Here is a 20,286-nt window from a genome sequence, read left to right on the forward strand (position 1 = left end):
TCTTGAAGTGAAAGTGCATTATCATCAAAAGACTGAAAAATATAACTTGTGGCAGATTTTTTTCCAGAACAATTGCCCATAGTATGAAAAGTCACCGCTCAGTTTTTGGTTATTCTGCCACATTGAACAGCTCAACATATAAAGAAACAGCATGCACAATTTCACGCAAAAATATTTACAGTTGAACCCCGTTATAAGAGGCATGGGTATAATGGACACTATTCGCCCACATGGTTGGCTGCCCTATCTCTCCCTTTAGTTGGACCTCTTTTGTAACAGACACTGGATTATAAAAGGCAATCCATAGTAAAGGACAAGTTGTCCATGAATTTTGGTAAATAACCTCGCTTGTAATAGACATTCTAACCTTACTTGCGGTGCCTTCGGCCACTGACTACAGTTACGTCCGTTGTTGAGGCAAAAGGAAGTGACACACGTGTGCATAGGGGATCATTCAGCAAAAAAAAGCAATAATTAAAGACCACTGCAATGGGAATGCTTCACCGAAAAGCACTTCAAGCTTACCACCAAGGGTACAAGTGCGACCACGCGTGCAGGCACTTGAGCAAGCTAAGAATCAGCAGAAAGTGGTACAATAGCCAAGTCAAAGCCAGAAGAAGCCGGTTGTGGTTATGGATGACGACAGTCCAAGCTACAAATCTCAGACTATGCTTTTAGAAATCGTGTATTTACCCTTCATTTTCACCATTTATACATCCCTATACATTTTTTTACTTAGTTTCGTTATGCTTAGGCTTTGCCGGGCCAGCCCGCAGGTGACCCTATCAACCCTGTCCACAATGTATAGCCAAATCGCCATCGCCATCGCCCTACTGTTCCAATTTTCTTTCTCCATGTGCTGTTGTCTTTATTCACTGTCGTTGTGTGGCTGTCACCGCCTCACTATGGCGGATAGCTCCGTCAAGCGCTGTACTTTCCTGACTGTCGCAAAAAAGTTGGACATCTTTATGGCCAGGAAATTTGGGTTGTCTAGAAAGACAATCAGCAGGATTTGGACCCAACGAGAGAAGCTGTTAAAACAAGCTCCAACTGGAGCAAGCAAATCGAAACTGCATAAGTCATCCCATCCTACCTTAGAAGAAGCGCTTCTTCTGTGGATACAGGATGCGCGGAGCAAGAACATACCGCTCAGTAGACCCTTGGTTTGAGCCAGAGCCAGGCAGCTTGTGTTTGCTTTTGGCATTGAGTTTGAGGCCGGTCAAGGACGGTTCGACCGCTTCAAGCTTAGGCATGGAATCAGCTACAAAGCTGTTTGCGGTGAAAGCAAAGCTGCCGACGAAAATGCTGCAAGACAGTGGAAAGACGGGACAATGCGAACATTGCCGAGAGGAAGGAAGGCTTGGGATGTTGGGAATATTTTTCAAAATGCTTCCTGGAAAAATGTTTGCCTTTGCTAATCAAGATTGCAGTGAAGACAAAAAGTCCAAAGATCGTATTACAGCTATGTTCTGTACTAATATAAATGGAACTGTAAAAGAAAACGTTCTGGTTATTGGCAAGTCCAAAATCCCACGCTGCCTAAAGAACTACTTTATGAATGTAGAGTACACTGCAAACAAAGCCGCATGGATGACAGATGAGATTTTTAACAAATGGCTGACTAGTTTTGATCAGAAGGTGGCATTGAAAAACGAAAAAATTCTAAATTTTTCCAGACAGCTGTTCGGCACACATGAAAACCCCACTACTCCCACGGCTGCACGTCTTTGCTACAGCCTCTGGATCAAGGGATCATAAGAGCTGTTAAAGCAAAGTACAGAGGACAGCTTGTTCAATGGCTGCTGTTTGATACGCTGCAGAAGCAGGAAGGAACAGTCAACTTAAGGGACAGCAGTTGAAATGCTAACTAGATCCTGGAACGACATTAAGAAGAGCACTGCGAGTGAGTGCTTCCATAAAGCGGGTTTTAATCTGCAGCAGGAAGACATAGACGAGTACATTGCAGATTAAGACTTCGATTATGTGGATGAGGATTCAGAATCTTAGCCAATCATTCAGAGGAACTTTAATGAGTCTGGCACATTTCATGGCTTTGTTGAAACAGATGACAACCTTGCTGTAACAAAAGACCTCTGTGATGAGAACATAATCTGGATGGTACAGGAAAATGAGAAAAGTGAAGACAGTGCCACAGATGTGTCTGACAACAAAAGTGATTTGCAGCACCAATGACTTCTGGAGAGGTCATGACAGTACTTGGCCGAGTTCGTCACCACATAAAGTTTTGGACCAGTGACCATGAAGGAACTCTTGACCTTGTCACCAAGCTGGAAGAAGCTATGCTGAAGAACACTGTCAATGTAGCCATGAAGCAAACCAGGCTTGAGAACTTATTTCACCAGTAACATAGTGTAACAACAAATCTCAAATAATAAATCTTTTTCAACAGGTTATAGCCTTTTGTGCTTGTTTTAATTGTATGGTGCCAATATCGAAATAAGGGCTGGTTAGAAAATGAGAACTTGGTACCCTGCTTATAAGGGACCTCTCATATAAGAGGCATGAACTGCTCTCTGGTACATGTCTCTTATAAAGGAGTTCAACTGTATTACGAAAAAAGTTGTCACTTCTCCGATAGCTATGAAATGCAAAAAAAAGCGTTTTGAGAAAAATGGTTTTGAACATAAGCAAATGTCTAGGTATTGAAAGCCTTCTAGTGAAAGTTTTAACTGATTTAAAATGACAAATGTCTCAAAATGCTTCTAAATGTTTTTATAATGAACTAAAACAAATTAACATAGCGTAATATTCAAAGCAAGCAATATTTTTGATGAAATTGCTCATGTTCCGAAAAAAAAAAAAAAACAGTTCAGTTTTGGTTTTGGATGCGAGCAGGAGGGGTTGGAAAAACATTCATTACTTTTCAACAGCTTAAGATGGAAACTTAATTCTTTTTGCAATGGATGCGAGCAGGAGGTGTTGGAAAAACATTCATTACTTTTCAACAGCTTAAGATGGAAACTTAATTCTTTTTGCAAGATATTCTTGAATAACCAGAGAACTTAGAATAGTAAATGGTACAAAACCGATATTTTTTCAGAAAGTATGTTTTTGAAGGTGGTGACATATATTAAAGAACCCTGTTGGGGTGTTACATAAGGGGTGGGTTTTACATAATGCAGGCATTCACAGTAGTAACAAATGTTGACGGGCAGGTTATAGTAGCGATATAGTGGCAAAGGGTGTTCCAGTTGCTGCTTGATCTTCAATTGATGCAATTAATTTCCTCCATGCTTTCCTTGTCTTCATTTGGCTTTAGTGCAAACAGTTACTCATTTCCTAAAGTATTGAGTGCATAACAAAATGAGCACAAAGAATTTACGAGTGCATTTTGTGTGTGCTTTGTGTTCATATTATTATCTCTGCAGACCTCAGAAACTTGTTGCAGTGCAGAATTCATTGAACTCATGGTGCTATTAATTCGTCCTAGACTATTCAGCCAGCGAGCATTGATCTAAAGTGTAGTGCACAGAGGCATAGCCTCTGCAGAAGTAGAAGTTGTTGATTGGCTTGGAGCTGGAAAGGCAAGGTGTGCGCACAGATATTTCTGGTGGCATGGTCTTGCAAAGCAGGACAGTGTGAAAAACTCGTCTCCTAGTGGGTAGCGCCACCAAATCAGTGCATATGTATTTGCATTTCGTTATGCTGTGCACTGACTACTTCAGTATACGCAGGGGTAAAACCGTTTCACCTTTTGTGGGCATTTGGTTTTCACAAAATTTCCTGTGCCATCCAGCTCCGCTGTGTGGGAACTGTGCTGCATATAAACTAAGTCCACTCTTACCATGAAAGGAGGCATAGTAAGCTGTAAGAGATGCAGTAGTGAAGAGACTCGTGGGGATGCTGTCCTGCTGTTCCCACACCAGTTCTTGCATGATGTCATGGATTTTGACAGCATCTATGCAGGTTTGGTCAGTTTTTCACTTTTTTGAAGGACTGCATTGCAATCTAAAAGAACTAAAGACTCTACATAGCTAGAACTTGGAAGCTTTTACGGACCACCCAAATAAGCGATAAAGCTTTGCAATCCATGACATCACATCGATGTACTGGCGCTGAGGGTTTAGTGAGAAGTTTAATAAGAGGATGTATGTCCTTCATTTTCTCGCCATCTTAATAGGCATTTTTTTGGCAAAGTGAAGGAAAATACAGTTGAGAAAGAAGAATACTTTGCCACTTTAACCCAGTTCCCTTTATCCCTTTAAAGAAGTTATGCTGCCACAATTTTGCAAATATGCTACTGCACGTCGAAGATTGAAGCAGCAACGCTAAATGGTACGTTGTGGGAACGCTAGACTTTCTCTTGCCCCGTGACGTTGTTTTCCCTGCATGGCTCTCTTGTCTCCTGGAACCCGGTTTCTCCACATTGCACATGTGCTGTCGGTAGTTGGTAGTTGCACAGCAGTGGGAGGGATTCAATTCAGTTCAAGTTTATTACACATATTAGAAGTGGTACATAGTTGCGCCATGTACAGAAGGAGGTACCGAGGTTTAATCACCGTGGATGGGACCTGCATGGGACCTCCGATGCCTTGAGTGTTCTGCTGCCATCGCCACCTGATGGCAGGAATACTCGGGCGCGCTAGGAAGTAGCCTCCTCCTCTTTGGCTGTGGGAAATCGGGCATGCGCAGATGAACCGCGTGCACTTGACGAGGCGCTCTGCAGGACCGCTCTGCGGTTGCTTTCTCATTTGCTCGTATGCGCCTCCGTTTGCAAGACTTCACCCGTGAATGACTTGTCCTGCATGGGGGGAACGTATTCGCCCTATATCCTGTCATGGTGAGCCAGACTTCCTCGATACATTAGTGCCCATTGGCATATTCCATTTTTTGTAACTCATCTAGCTGGCATTTGTGTATAAAAGGTGTGAAAAATCCCTTTGGTTTGTTTCCACTGCTGTGTTGTTGTTCCTTAGTCCGAGGAGCTGGATTGAGCAAATGGCCCAAATGGTGCCCAACGTAGGGCCTGAGACTAAGTCTCTCATGCTCTACCGGCTGAGTTGGCCATTTGTCCCAAGAGCGCAATAAGATACCACGTGTGCATGCATTACGCACACTCTAGTCCTGTGTGCAGAATTTCTTTAGTTTAAATATTATTACATACAGGGTTTCAAGTGGAGCTGTGCGCATCAGAGCTAACATTTTTGTTTCTTGGCACAGACTGTGAAAATTGGATGCATAGACTACAAGTCACGCTAAAAAGAAATCTGAATTTTCCCTAAAGTACCTCTATTGGTTGTTTTATAGTGTTTTTAACAAGTTCCCTGCTTGTGGAAAGCTTGGCACCGTGTTATAACGTGCTAGAGGGCTGGTACCAGTTGGCACGGGGACGGGGTTTTGGCGACCTTAAACAGTGTCTGCTTGGAGCTCAAACCGGATGGACCATCAAAGAGGCAGGGAAGATGAGATGATTTAAAAACAAATAACAGCAGTTTAATACATTGTTATGGGTGAGCAGTGCACTCCAAGAGAAAAAATGGGCAGAAATGTTTGGCGTGTGTGCTCCTGCATGCAAGGGCAGGGAAGATCGTATGTGGCGTCTCGCTGTCCTTCTTACACCCTACACCATTCGGGCAACCTCATTCTCTCTAGCTCCCTGGTAGAGGGCCTTGTTAGCACACTGGTCAGACCACACAAAGGAATACAGAGAGAAACCACTCCCTGGCGTAGAGGTGGTGGATGAAGGACAGAGGAGAGTAGGATTTGCACTGGTGCATAATCTCTTCACACACACCCAATGGACAAGTCTTTTCATGTTCACAACCATGACGATTAGGCATGACGTGTCTCAGGTGCTTGGTATCCGTTCCATTCATTGCCGCACACAGTGAACCGTAACAAGGCTGAACCTAATTCGTTTTCTCAAATGTCATGTTCACATAAAAACAGTTAGATTTTGTTCTAACAAACCTTTTGAGGGAGTCACATTTTTTCCCCCCCGAGAAATGCATTACCTCCCAGGTTCATATATTTTTATTGCAGCTTTAAATTCTTCAATATGACTTAATTCAAGAAAAGTAAGTAATTTTTTAGAGGACAATAAAATGCCAAAGAATTTTAAAATTTGTGCAGTATAACATATAATTTATCCCTCAAATAAATGGATAAACTAGTATATTTAATCTTACATACAATATTCAATAGCAATACAATAGCAATATTCACCCAAATTTTTATTATTTAAGTAGGTTTGATACAACTAGTGACAATTTTTTGTAAGGTTGCATTTCATTTTCCATTCTTGCCATGTGTCAAGCCGAGGGTCAAGACTGTGGCGGGCAGTCTCTGAGCCACGTCCAAGCCAATGATAGACAAGAAGGATGGAAAACAAAGTGGATCATTAAAGAATAGAAATGCAAACGCATGGCGTTAGCACAAGTGACGCACGTTATGTGAGCACCCACAAGCAGACTCAATGATTGTGCACCCCAGTCAGGAAGTGAAGCAAAAGAGAAACTTGCAGTTCTGAATGGTTTGTTCGCTGGACAAGATACAATTTTTCCACCTTTAAACAAAGCAATCACATGCCTTGGGAGAGCCATGCAGGTGACCATCATGCGGTAACTTTTTTGAGGGATTAGAAACAAAGTATACTAAGTAAGATTTTGCGACACCCATGACTTTTAACGACAGTGCTGAATCTAAAGATTGCAGGTGTGGCCATGAGCTTGTGTCAGTAAACTAGGTGAAACTGGAATACTCCATGGCCACGACAGTGACTGCCATCATAGCATGAAACAACAAAAATTATCTCTGGCAGATGCTGAAGGATGGCAGCACAAAAAGAAGTATTTAGGATTCATGGGAGGTTGCAGCACTTAGGAAGCAATCCTAGGCAGTGTTTAATTCGAAAAAGGCACATCTTTTCAAATTGTACAGGGGGGGGGGGGGTAATAATTTTGCGCTCAATGTTATATCTATGTGACCGTGTGGCTCCGCATAGTACCATACAGTAATTGTGAAAGAATAAGAATATGCAAGTCTAAACAAACATTTTAGAACTATCTTGATGTGCAGCACATCTAAGGATTAGAAAAAAACAAGCAGGATCAAAATTGGTCCTGCCATAATTGTGTTATGCTTTCCAGAAGTGAGATGGCTGACACGAAAGACATTGTTGAGAAAATGGGCCACAATGTTCTGGAAGCAGTTGACCCATACTAAAATGTGCCAAGACTATAATATTCGTACCTAGTGACCTTATCAGCAGACAACCATTAGTATGTTGGCTTTTTTATTTGGCATGGCACTGTTCAGAAGCCTTTCTGGTTCACAGCGGGTGTTTTTTGCATATGCAAAACATGTCACCAGGCAGCTTAAACAGTGTGATATTCGTTTGGTGAAGCTTCGCAATCATAACTGGTAACCGCATACAATACAGTGCTGTGCATTGGGCATACTGTTGAAGCATTGAATTTTGTTGGCAAAAGACTGCACATATGCCGCAAAATTGTTGCTGTGCTATAGCTCATTGGCCGTATGAGAGATACGCCTGGTACTAATGCTAGGTTCACTGCAGATCATGAGCTGCTGGCACTGTTCCAGATAATTTGAGTTTCCAAGAGCAGCGAGTGTGCTTTCTCATTTAACAATGACATCAGACACGTCTGGTCTAAGCTGCACAAACCTGTGGATGCGTAGAGAGGTGTGGGAACAAGTGGCAGCGCTTCATCTTCAGTATTCAAAGTAAAATGGCACTTGTGCGATGTCTGCGTTGTCTAATAGGTAGTAGATGGCTGAATGACAGGGCAGTGGTTTGCTTCGCTGTCACTTTAAGCATGGACCGTTTATAACGTAAGTCACCGGAGTAGCGAATTTTTGCACTATATAAGTGGTATTACAATATAACAAAAACATTTTTCGAGGTTGTGCACATGCAAAACATTTAGGCTAAGCAGCCACGTGTGTCCAGGAATCTAAGCATACGACCAGGATGTGCCCTCACCCTTCGTTGGCGTGGTGGTTCCTCCCCTTTCTAACTGCTGTACAGAATTTGTCGACTCTGCACGAAACTGCCACTCTGGCCGCCAGCTCCCGATGAGACGGCAGTGGTTAGGCCTAGCTGGCGGGTTCGTTGAGCGGAATGTGGTCGCTGGACACTCGCCCTTGATGTATGTTTGTACCAGTAGACGAGTACACATTGATTTGGCCCTAGGTCATGTGCACAGGTTGCACTGATGGCCATGCGCATGAAGCAGGGTTCGCAGCTGATCAGCCAGCAACTACTGCGAATGTGTATAGCAAAAGTTTTTATGTGCACGTACTAGTAGAAATGGCGAAAGCTTGCGTGTGGGCAACGTTCCAAACTGATGAACTTGCGGAACACAGTTTGAACCGACACTGTCGAGGATCCAAGGTCGCACAAGCAGTATGTGCACTTCGCAAAGACGCATATTGCAACGGGCGAATGTGAAGGGCACCCGCAGCCTCGACCAATTTTCCGCTGTGCTAGAGTTTCAGCAAATTGATTTTACTATCAAAATTCGTTTTTCTGTCCTGCCTGATTATTCAGACATTCTTGCGACCCTGTTCAAGTTCGAAAAAGTCAGTTGGTGGCTGTATTTACTTTCTGCACACAAACTGAAGAGCCAAAGAGCGGCAATGTGTACGTGTTCAGTGCGGACTGTGCGCCGCTGAGAAAAATCCAGAACAAAAGGCTTCTCTGTCGCCTTGGTAACCCCTACGTGCCCAATGAGTCAAAATGCTGCTGCTGCATTTTTTTTTCCCGGTTCCTTGTTCACTCGCTTGCTCTGCGTCTCCTCCTCCTCCTCTGCATTGCTCTCATCACTCTTCCCCTCAGCCAGCACAGCTCATTGAGAAGCATGCGAGTTGCCTTGCTTGTCTGCGAGATTTTCCCGCAACTGCATTATAACTGGTATTTTGGTATTTCGTCTCCTGCAGCTGCACTATAGGCGGTATGTATATACGTACATGGAGTTCTATGGGAAGATAAGCGGGAGTCAGAAAAGACTGCATTACATCGACTCCTGCACTGTAATTGGTTACATTATGTAACCGCTCATGTAAAACCCCTTCACTGGGGTCTTTGAGGTACTGTAAATAAAATAAATAAGTGGTTTGAGCTCTATTACTAACTTGGTTGTATGGACTAGCACAATTCGATCGGTGCATCTGATTCTTGTGATAACCCCCTCCTCTTTCTCATCATAGGAGGCAAATAGGCTTGCGCTTTGCTTTTTGTATGTGCGTCAAGTTTCGAGCATATTTCAAACGAGTGTCCATTCACCGCTTATGATCACAGTATGATCAACAAAAAAAACATAGTTAGCAACGCAGTTTCTGAGGCATGCAAGCACTCTGCCACCAGAAGCGCTGCACCAGTGTTGTAGTAGCAACAGCCAATCGGCAGGCACCTCTCCACGTGCTGGTGTGCCGAGCCAAAAGTAGGGCTGCATGCATCGCAAACTTCATCAGGCCATAGGGTTTCCTACTAGAGAAGGAAGTTGGGCTGGTTGGTGTGTATTCCAGACTTGAGACATTGTTAACTAGTGCTAAAAAGATGCGGGATGATAATGAGAAACACACAGGACACAATGTTAGTGCTAGTTTTGTGTCGCAGAGTTCAACTGGTGCTGTACTGTATGCTTTGTGTTCTTATCCTGTGTCTGTTTAGCGATGGCTAACAATGTCTCAAGTCTTGGAGTTTCCTACAAAATGAAGGAAACTTTATGCATTAGATTGACCTCTGACTTGGCTCTTGGCAGACTTGGCTGGTAGTGCTATGTTATGGGTGCACTCTAACATGGTCTCGTTCTGTCAGCAAATGCTGTTGTGAAATTCTGCCACTGGTTCCTCAAAAATCTGTGCTGTAGCAGGACGTTTAAGGGCAAAGTGTTAGAAATCAATTTAGAAAGAGAGTGATTGTGAAAAGAAAGAGGCTCTATTTTCTGCAACCCTTTAGGGAGCACAGCTCAGCACCTTGGGGAAGGGTAGGGGGGCATAAACAGGAAAGAAGAGAGCGAAGGTTGTCATGGTCATAGGACTTGTGGCTGACAGCGGCAGGCAGGCTGGGAATTTACAGCTTAGACACCAGCCCTGTGTCTTCCAGGAACCTAAAGATGTGCTTGAAGGCAGAGCTGTGGCACTGGCCGGAGAACAGCAGTTGTAATGCCGAGACTGCAGGGAGGCCAAGGCATCGAAATGATGTGGAGAGAAAAGCCCTCTCCTTGCAGTAGGTGGGACAGAAGCAAAGTACGTTGAAGTTAAGTTGTGGCTTAGTCCTTTTAACAGGTCTATAGTAGCGTCTTAATTGCAAGGTTCGTGAGGGAGGCACTTAGCCAGCTCTGTCGCTGCACCACTCTTTTAGTTCTCCTTTTTCAGTGTCAAATGGGTGAATCCAGATAAGAATGAACAAGTGGTCTGGGTCACCATCTTCGGTTTTGATAAAATTCACATTTAAAAAAGACTTTAAACCTGAGAGGACAATTCTGAACTCAGTCTTATGAAAAAAAAAAATGTTTGCTTGCTTTAAAAGAGTAATAAATAGGGACATTCGGCTACTGGAACCCCATTTTAGCAAATTTCTCGATTTCTCAAATTTCAGCATACATAGCAAAAAATTGCTATAATTTTACAACACAATATTGTTTGTGAGTAAGGATAAGTAAACCTGCCTTTTAATCTATTGTGCTTTTCTATAGAAGCAAGTGTTAAGAAATATATAGCAAAACTGCTACAAAGCACAAAGTACCTCTAATTTAGGAATCTATTTCTCCATATACATTGAAGTGGGAGGAAAATGAAACTCTCTAGCTATACACATACGTCTTAGTGGTTCTTATTTTTTTTTTTTTTTGACTGATTTTCATGGTCCAGCCAAACACCATTATGCTTTAAATGTTCAGTCAAATGTAGGCAGTTTATCAAAAGCTTTAAGATGCGAAAATGTTTCTGAAGATAAACCATTTTTAATTTTTTTACAAGTTACTAGTTAAAAGCCAACAATGTGGTCTACCAGCCTGTCTAAAATTACGCTGTATTACGTCACTGTGGTCAAGTGTGTTCAAGTGCTTGAGTGAGCTGGCGATGCAGTTCACTTCTAAGAATACAAAAATGCAGGTTAAGGGATGTGAAAAATGTTGTGGTGCTTAAAAGGCTGTGGTGCCTGTATAATAGTGACACGTGTACTTATCTTTATCGGGCGACCACGTTTCGCCGCCTAACAAGTGTTATCGCACAGCGCGGGACGCGCCTGCATGTATCCGAAGTTTCTGGAAAGTTATCGATGGTTCTATTCGCTGTCTGTTGTCGCCGAACCTTATGTTATCTGATTTCATCGCCTGCCGCGAATGGTGTAGAACTTTGTGGAAGGCACGCGGGTCCCAACGATTAGTCTGGAACATTCGACGATTGCTGTATAAAAGCCGACACGCTTGACCCGCTGATCAGATTTTTGACGATCGCCGACTGTGTTTGCCGCTATCGTTGTGCTTTAAGTGTAGCCTGTTTTGTGGGCACAGGTTCGCCCAATAAAAGCTAGTTTTGTCTTTCACAGTACTCTACTGTGTTCTTTAACGTCACTACCACGTGACAATAGCAATGAAGTGCTGCGCTGAAAGGGGATGAATTGTGCTGCCGAACTGAAGGCACTGCTGTCACTGCCATTGCATGAAGCACTCTTTGATGATAGTGACAAAGTTATAATTCCCAAACAGTATGCTACAAGTGGTAACTGTACTTTGTTGGGCTTACAGTCCAAAAAAAACTAGAAGTATGAAGTTGGCTGAAAACCATTTCTGTCTTTTTTGTAGTGCCATAAACACATATGAATCCAACCTGCTTTTGAGTAAGCTATCGTGTCTACTAATATGTTCACTGCCCTTGTTTCCGTGCAGTTCGTTCGAGCCAATCCTACGACTACTGCAGTGTGAACACACCCCAGAGGCCCAACACTGGGCTGTCTGGGCCCTGGCCAATCTTACTCAAGTCTACCGTGAGTGTTGCACAAAGTGCAGTTCATTTGAAGTGATCACTCGAGCTGTTCTGTCAAAACATAAATGTTTTTTAAAGTGCATATAGCATTCTTGGCATTATCAGAGCAGTTTTCTTTCACAAAGCATGCATAACCCAGTACAGTGCAGTCCACTGTAAGAAGGAAAAATCCGATCGTTATAACCAATTATCGCTATATCTGGACTGCCGTAAAACAAAAGAAGGAAAAAAAGCTGCTAAACATGCCTTCGTAGCTCCGAAACCAAATTTGCCACTTATGATAAAAAATTGATGTAGAAAGAAAGTTGTGAAAAATGAAACGTTTATATATACCTCCAAACAGCATGTCAAGCGTTAGACGCGCTGGAGTAGTCAAATCTGCACTTGCTTTCGCGGAAGTTTCAGGCTCACAACCACGGTGTGCATCGCGTCCAGCGGCTGCACGAACACTGGCGTTATAATTCAGCATACATGAAGTCAATGAGCAACTCTATCGACAAAAGTGCACTTTGCTTGAACATTGGGGTCAGTTTCAATGTCAATCTTGTCGCCTCGGTCGTACAACGCCGCTGTCTGTCGTGACAACAATAGCCCCGTCGGAGAATCTTCGCAGAATGAGGGAGCACTATCTTTACTCAGAAACTCCTCCGTCGAAGCCCCACCTATTTTAGTGCCCGTAGCGACATGCTCCCAGAGTTCGGCAATGTCAGCGGCTGCCACCATGTTGGTTTCACACATGGGGGTTTCACTCAAGCATACAAAGCCCGCCGTTTCTATTCATTGGAATGGCCACTGGTTCTAGCCTTTGTGATCGTGGCACTCACGGTTTTCAGAATCGTCGATATCATCGACTGCGCGAGCTGGTACTTTGAGTCTTGTAAAATTTGCAGCTTCATCTCAAGCGACACAGCTTTGCGCATTGTCGGGGCACGTACTGCTGCTTCTGTGGCGCATTTCCATGCTCGCTGAGGAAGATTGTAGAAAGGGAGTGCAGGCGCGGTTTGCTTCTGGCTTTTTTTTCTTTTCCCTCTGGATGCCCACCGGCGACGCGGATGCGAAGCAGCTGGTGCCATCTTGTGGCACGCTGCGCTAACTTGCTATGCTCTCCGTGGCTTTCGTAATTGGTGCGCTGGCGGGACACGCTGCACGGTAATGGCAGCTGATTAGAACTCACATAGGCAAACTTTTCACCCCATCTCAGTTAAGAGGAACTTAGCAAAGGAAATTCACAATTATTCTGCATGGAAAACGCCTCCCAGAAGGCAGCATTTCGATTGTTATATCCAATATGCAGTGAATAACATATCGTTATACTATATTGGTATTTTTCTCATAGCCCTAATGCATCAGTTGATACTCTGAAGTCGACTCATCATTATACATGGTATTTTTACAAGTGGACTACTACGCTGTATAGCAGTGTAGTACTATGCATGTATCAAACTCCTGTTCACCGCCACATTCGATGTATTGGACACTGCACTGCACCTCTGCAAGTGTGCTTTGCTTGATGGGGCACATACTGTTAAACAAGACATTGAATCTGAAGGGCAGTGCATGCCATCGAGGAAAAATGAAGGGTGTGTGTCTCAGTTTTGCTTATTAGCTTCTGGCTTTTCAGCGCAAGAACTACACAAGGCATAAAGGGGGACCACACGTCACAGCACTTTTGTTGTGTGATCTCCCTTTAGTCCTTGTGTAGTTCTGAAAAGTTAATGATGAAACAAAAATATTGCACACACAAAGACCATTGTGGCAGTGGCTCATAAGACTCTTCGCTGGGCAATTTACAGGCTCAGAGTTTATGCTGAACACATTTCATTTGTGCTCGCAAGGTTACACATGAGTGGGAGTGGACTCTGATGTCCTGCAAACCCAAAGCCACTCTCTAATTTAACAGCGTCTGTGTGGTGCTAGCAGCCAATGATGCAATTGCTGGAGGGGAAGGGGCAAGAATGAAGAACTGCAAGATGTGTTGCTGAGTGGCATGCAAGAAAAGATGGGTGTACTTAGGGCTGACGAGATGAAAGAATGACTCATTGCAACAGGAAGATGGTTCTGAAATGGAAACCCAACATAATGGTCTGCCTGGTTGGCTCGTTATGACGTATGATGATCGACCGTTTAAACGTCGAGTTGTAACGGACATGAGGCTGGGCGCATTTATGTGTGATTTGCAGTACAAATGCGCTGATGTGTTTGCAAAGGCATAACATTAGTCTGTAGAAATTTTATTTTACGAAAGATGCGCTGCACTGAGCAACATAGATGCACTAAACTGAATTGTGAAGCAAAACAATGCATTTTGGGAGTTGTGTAGCTGCATGTCATTTGCTTTGCAGCTGGCAAGTACTGCCCCCTGGTGCGGGAAGAGGGTGGCCTCGAGATGCTTGAACAACTGATGCGGAACCCTAGGCCATACCCACGTATCCACGAGCTCGCCAAGCTCATCATTGATCAGTGTGTCAAGTGAGTGTCACATCACTCTTTGGGAAAGCTCATTAGAGTAAGGAACCATGGAGTTGAAATTTTAGTGAAGCTACTGCATTCATTTAGGAGTCTATTTGGAGATGTGGTCAGCCCTGCATTTCTGGTGCATCAGGCTCCCATGCAAGCTGCCAAGAAATTTATTGACTGAATTTGTTACGAATACATAGTACATGTCATTGACGCATCTGTAATGGAAGTCACAGGGTTGGTAATTTTGTAGCTCTGAAAGCCTGTAAAAGGCCCTAAAGCAGCCCTTGAGCTTGCGAGTAAATGCATTCCATTTGTAGAGCACGAAGCTGTGAACATCTTGGCCAAGTTCTGTAGTGTGTGCAGTATGTGTAGCTTACACAAGGCACATAAAGACAGCTCTCCCTAATTTTGAAGAGAAAGCTCCTCGCCATTTTCGGAACTGCCAGCTGGCTGCCAACTGACAGGCAGGCAGCAGCCTTCTTTAAGGAGGCTTGTATGACATGCTGTTTACAGGGAAGTAACCGGATGCAACAGCTGTCTCTTCTATGTATACTGAGGGAAGAGCATGTTTTTGTGCAGTCATTTTCCTAGGGGATTACTCTCCCTCCTGTGCCTGCCTGGCCTTTGCAGGCCCTCATGGCAATGTGAAGACATTTTGAGAGGCCTGTGTTCTGGCAGTAATGCCACGAGACAGAAGTCTGTCGCATTAGGCCGGCATCGATGAAGAGGTAAAAGTTGCTCCTTGCCATCTTGGCTGCTGTGACTCCTATGCTGCTCGCCTTACTTGTAAATATTTGTAAATATATGTGTTTTGTGTAACATTTCTGGTGGAGGTGTGGGGTATCGATCCCCGTACCTCTTGCCACTGTTTTTGCCACATGGTGGGTCAGCATGTCCAACCATAATATTTGCGTACATCAGTTGCTGCAGAGCTTCTGGGCAGCCCTTGAATGTTCCTTCACTTCCTGGCTTCTCCCAAAGCGCTACAGATTACACACACGCATGCATGTGTGCAAACACTCGCACACGCTCACTCACTTGTACAAGATTCAACTTGTACGATGGGGGTGCTTTCTTCACTATTCATCGCTTCAGCATGGCAGGCATACATGGGCGAGTTGCCTTTGTAGCCTGCCATATAATTAAAATTCTTTAACTTTTCTACTATGGGCTTTAAGGCTCATGTTGCAATGGCAGTGTTGCAGTAGGTTGTCACAGAAGGCTAAAATAATTTACACAATTTTAAAAGCAGCATTCTTTGTTGAGATATTTGTTCACAAAACTAGCCTTTTCCAAAACTGGGTGCACTAAGAGCGGTTTAAGCAGTCAGTGCTGTCTTAATTAAGGCACCCGAAGTACCAGCAGTCAGTTCGCATGCTGTGTGAACCTGTTTTCTAAATTCCACTGCATCCACTTCAACAGCACGTATTCTCGAGGAAAGTTGTTTCAGCTCAGCATCAACCGATGCCTGCCAGTTCTCGAGCACACATAAGTCATTACGTATTGCGTCTTGGCCTGATTCTATCCTTTGGACGGTAGCAAGGACTGGTACTAAAACGTCAGTGTTAGAGGGACCTGGGTTTTATTTGATGTCGCCAAAAAGAATTAGAGGTATGTCTGCAAGGCAAAGGGCAACTCTACATTTGAGTTGTGCAAACATGTTCAACAATTCACAACTTTGGGGCAAGACACTGCAATGAAGCAACGACGACTGGTTTTCACGTAATTGCTTACGTTGAAGTAACTAACCTGGAATAGTAGGGTCTGTGAGTGGACCATTCCATGTGTGGTGTCGAAACACTGCAGCTGCTTACATGCTCTGCATTCATCGCTGATTGTGGCTGACAGGAGCCGATGTTGCCAGGCGAATTGTTGAATGGAGGCCAGAGTTCGCGCTTGCGTCCATGATGGGTCATTCTGCAACCGGTGCTGTGCAGTTTCGTAGGGAATCCGCAACAGATAACTTCCTAGTAAACTCCGGTGCATGCCTGTTTAATAAAAAAGAACCGACTTATTATAATATCTCGCACAATTCTTACTCTTCTATAGACCTAGCGATTGGATCGGCAGCTCTTCCTTACTTAGAGTGGAGCGTTATAAAATATCCTTAAAGGAATGACCACTTTCCCATAATGATAAACCTAATTCAGCAACACGAATATCCTCCACGTCCCCCACGGTGGAACCTAGCCTCCACCGACTGGAATCATTTTAAGGAATCTGCTTGCTTATCATGACATTTTATCACCGATTTTAGTATAGGCGACGCAGTAGCCTGTTTTAGTGCTTTTATCCTCGACACAGCAAACAAGTTTATTCCACAATCACATCGTAGCTCATGGAAAAGACTAGTGCTGTGGTGGAAAAATGAGTGCAAGGAGGCATGGAAGAAACAAAATAAAGCGTGGGCCATACTCTGTCGATCCCCAACTGCAAAAAATTTGATCGAATTCAAAAACATTAAATCACAGGGAATGCAGATGCAATGGCAAGCTAGGAGGGCAAGTTGGGGAGACTCCCCTCTGGCATTAATTCATACATACAGGAGGCAAAAGTATGGAATGGGCGAAGGAAGCTTAAGAGTCAACAAATCTATCCGTTGCGCCTTTTGGATGAAGGGAACAAGTTGGAAGACCAGGCCGATGCTCTTGGTGAACACTTGGAGTGCGTGTCTAGCTCCACCCACTATTCAGAGAACTTTCTGAAATATAAAGTAATAGAAGAATATAAGCCACTGAACCGGAAATGTGGCCCAGATGATCCTTATAACCATCCTTTTAGCATTGCCAAACTTAAAGCTTCCTTGACCACATGTCAGAGCTCTGCACCGAGCCCCAATAGAATTATGTACGATATGATTAAGCACTTCCACTCTGACACACAAATCACACTACTCACACTTTTCAATATTATCTGGGCCGCTGGGTATAGACCCGCTGGGTATAGATGATCCTTATAACCATCCTTTTAGCATTGCCAAACTTAAAGCTTCCTTGACCGCATGTCAGAGCTCTGCACCGAGCCCCAATAGAATTATGTACGATATGATTAAGCACTTCCATTCTGACACACAAATCACACTACTCACACTTTTCAATATTATCTGGGCCTCTGGGTATAGTCCATCTAAATGGAGTGAGGCTATTGTTATCCCAGTTTTGAAGCATGGTAAGTATTCTTCATTGCTGACCAGTTACCATCCTACAGCACTTACAAGCTGCCTTAGTAAGCTAGTAAGCTTTTTGAGAAAATGATCAATTGCCATCTTGTACATTTCCTAGAGTCCAACAAAGCGCTTGACCCATTTCAATGTGGCTTTAGGGAAGGTCGATCTACAACCGACCATCTCATGCACATCAAAGCAAACATCTGTAATGCATTCGTACTGTTAGGAATGGCCTGCCGAGGTGGCAACATGCAAGTTTTCTCAGCCAGCTGCAGCTGCGAGTGTTGCGAGCTTCCCCGAAGAGAACCATGGAAGCCTATCACAATTGCTGCGGTGACTCATGTCGTAGGGACCTCGAGGTGCCGCTTCAACACCCCCTCGGCGCCATTGTGACTAAACACGATCGGCAGACCAACTATTCTTGCTGAACCCACCACCGCCGACACGGTCTCTCTGCAGCAAGAAGAGCTTCCCTAACAAAAGGGTATTTTGCGGTACGTGGGCCCCAGGATTCGTCACAGTCTGCTGACACTCGTGGCAACTACGGGACGCAAGACAATGGACAACTGGCGGCCACGCTGCGGGGGTCAGCTCGGGGAATTAGACACACCTTTCAAGACTCAAGATAATGGAGAACCGGCGGGTCGACTGGCGTCGACGTTGGACGCTGCGAATCGGCGGTGAACTGCCGTTTTTCCCTCACCTAGGGAACTAGGGACCACCGGAGTGTTTATAAGCAGCTGTTGTTGGCTGCTAGTGGGTGCTCGTCAGTGTGCTCGACCAGCAGTGTGCTGGGTGTGTTTGGAGCTTCGTGCTCGCATGCTGTATGCTTTGTCTTGCGTGCTCCATTTGGGAGCCACGCTAGACTGTCGAATGTATCTCCTTGTTCTAATGTCATCATCATCATCATCATCATCAGCCTGGTCACGCCCACTGCAGGGCAAAGGCCTCTCCCATACTTCTCCAACTGCCCCAGTCATGTACTAATTGTGGCCATGCCGTCCCTGCAAACTTCTTAATCTCATCTGCCCACCTAACTTTCTGCCGCCCCCTGCTACGCTTCCCTTCCCTTGGGATCCAGACCGTAACCCTTAATGACCATCGGTTATCTTCCCTCCTCATTACATGTCCTGCCCATGCCCATTTCTTTTTCTTGATTTCAGAGTTCTAATGTAAAATACTGTAAATAAATCCTGCTCGCCTAGTTCCTCCCAAGTTCCTCCCGATGACCTCCAACCCTTACAACTGGTGGCAGCAGCGAGATCCTCCGACAACCCTAATAGTACACACGCAGTACTTTCTGTCTATAATCCTAGATATGGCAAATCATATCATGAGAAGCCAACAATCAAGGACACCAAGGACAACATAGGGAAAATGACTTGTACTTTCTAATTGAATTAAAGAAATGATAAGTTAATGGCAATGAAAGTGGATGAAAAAACAACTTGCCGCAGGTGGGAAGCGATCCCGCGTCTTCGCATTATGTGTCCGATGCTCTAACCAATTGAGTTACTGCGGCGCCGTTTCCCCATCTTCGGTATTTATGTGTCACTGCTAGAACTAACCTTGGCAGTGTTAGCCAGCGCTATCACTCGCAAACCTTGACGGCGGATGTGGAACATCCTTTCTGCCGCAGGCGTCACGAGAACGTGATCTTTCTGGGTGAAGGCAAATGGTCAATAAACCCGCACATGCTACCTGAAAGCATCAATGTTGCCGGATTCGAGACCCTCGTTATGTAAGAACGAAAAGAAAGGGGGTGAACGGACGGGCGCAATTTTTATTAATCATATCATGAGAAGCCTCAACAAACAAAGACACCAAGGAAAACATAGGGGAAATTACGTGTACTTACTAGTTGAATATTAAAGAAATTATAAATTAATGGCAATGTAATTCAGTAATGGGTAATTAAGCCACATTTAGGGAACTGGCCATCATTAACAAAATCACGACGATCTGACGTCCTCTTTTGCCACCTCAGAATAGGGCACACATGTTACCCATTCATACCTTTTGACTGGCGATGAACCTCCCCTTTGTGGCAAATGTGGCGAGAGACTGACCGTACTCCACGTCTTACTGGAGTGCCGGGTAGCAGAAGAACAGAAAAAGGACTTTCCAATAGTATACCAAACTACCTATTCCCTCACATCCATCACTGTTTCTTGGCCTAGAGCCTATGTTTCAAATCAAGGCAGTGCTCAACATTTTACATGATGTTGTTCAGCATGTTATTAGCCCGAAAGATTTGTATAGCCCTACCTGTATCTAGAGGGTATTGCTGTGAGTGTACTGTTTTGTAGAGCACGTGCCTCCAGACCCTTGTGCTCAAGGGTCTTAGTGAGGTGGTAACGCTAGCAGAATCAACACATTTTTTTTTTTCGTGTTGTTTCATTTTAAGATATGTTTTATGGTCATTGCCCACATAACTCTGCTTGACATTATTTTAATGCTTGCATATTTTATGCACCTTACTGGGAATGTTTTCGACTTCTATACAGCCTTGCTACATCTGACTTTTGTCATCCACTGCATCATCAACTTCCCTACACCATTTCTTGGCGCTCTTTGGCCATCCCTGGCCCTTGCACCAAAAAAACCCATACATCATCATCATCATCATTGCGCTGGGCCCTGGGTGAAGTCTTCTTTGAGGATTTTTTCAGTGTTGAGGACAGTGT

General features: G+C 44.2%; 1 protein-coding gene across 5 annotated transcripts in view; it reads left to right on the forward strand.

Annotated features, from left to right (window-relative positions):
• Window positions 1-20,286, forward strand: part of LOC142568291 (protein zer-1 homolog) — a 155,594-nt gene that overhangs the window by 120,063 nt on the left and 15,245 nt on the right. For all 5 annotated transcript variants that reach the window (XR_012825410.1, XM_075678280.1, XM_075678279.1 and 2 more), the window contains exons 17-18: window positions 11,877-11,974; window positions 14,316-14,442. Coding sequence is in view for 4 of the 5 variants with exons in the window: in XM_075678280.1 (XP_075534395.1) it covers window positions 11,877-11,974; window positions 14,316-14,442 (225 nt within the window). In the remaining variant the exon portion in view is untranslated. The remainder of the gene's footprint in view (window positions 1-11,876; window positions 11,975-14,315; window positions 14,443-20,286) is intronic.

Source organism: Dermacentor variabilis, unplaced genomic scaffold (genome assembly GCF_050947875.1).
Source record: "Dermacentor variabilis isolate Ectoservices unplaced genomic scaffold, ASM5094787v1 scaffold_18, whole genome shotgun sequence".
In the NCBI taxonomy this organism is placed as follows: Eukaryota; Metazoa; Arthropoda; class Arachnida; order Ixodida; family Ixodidae; genus Dermacentor; species Dermacentor variabilis.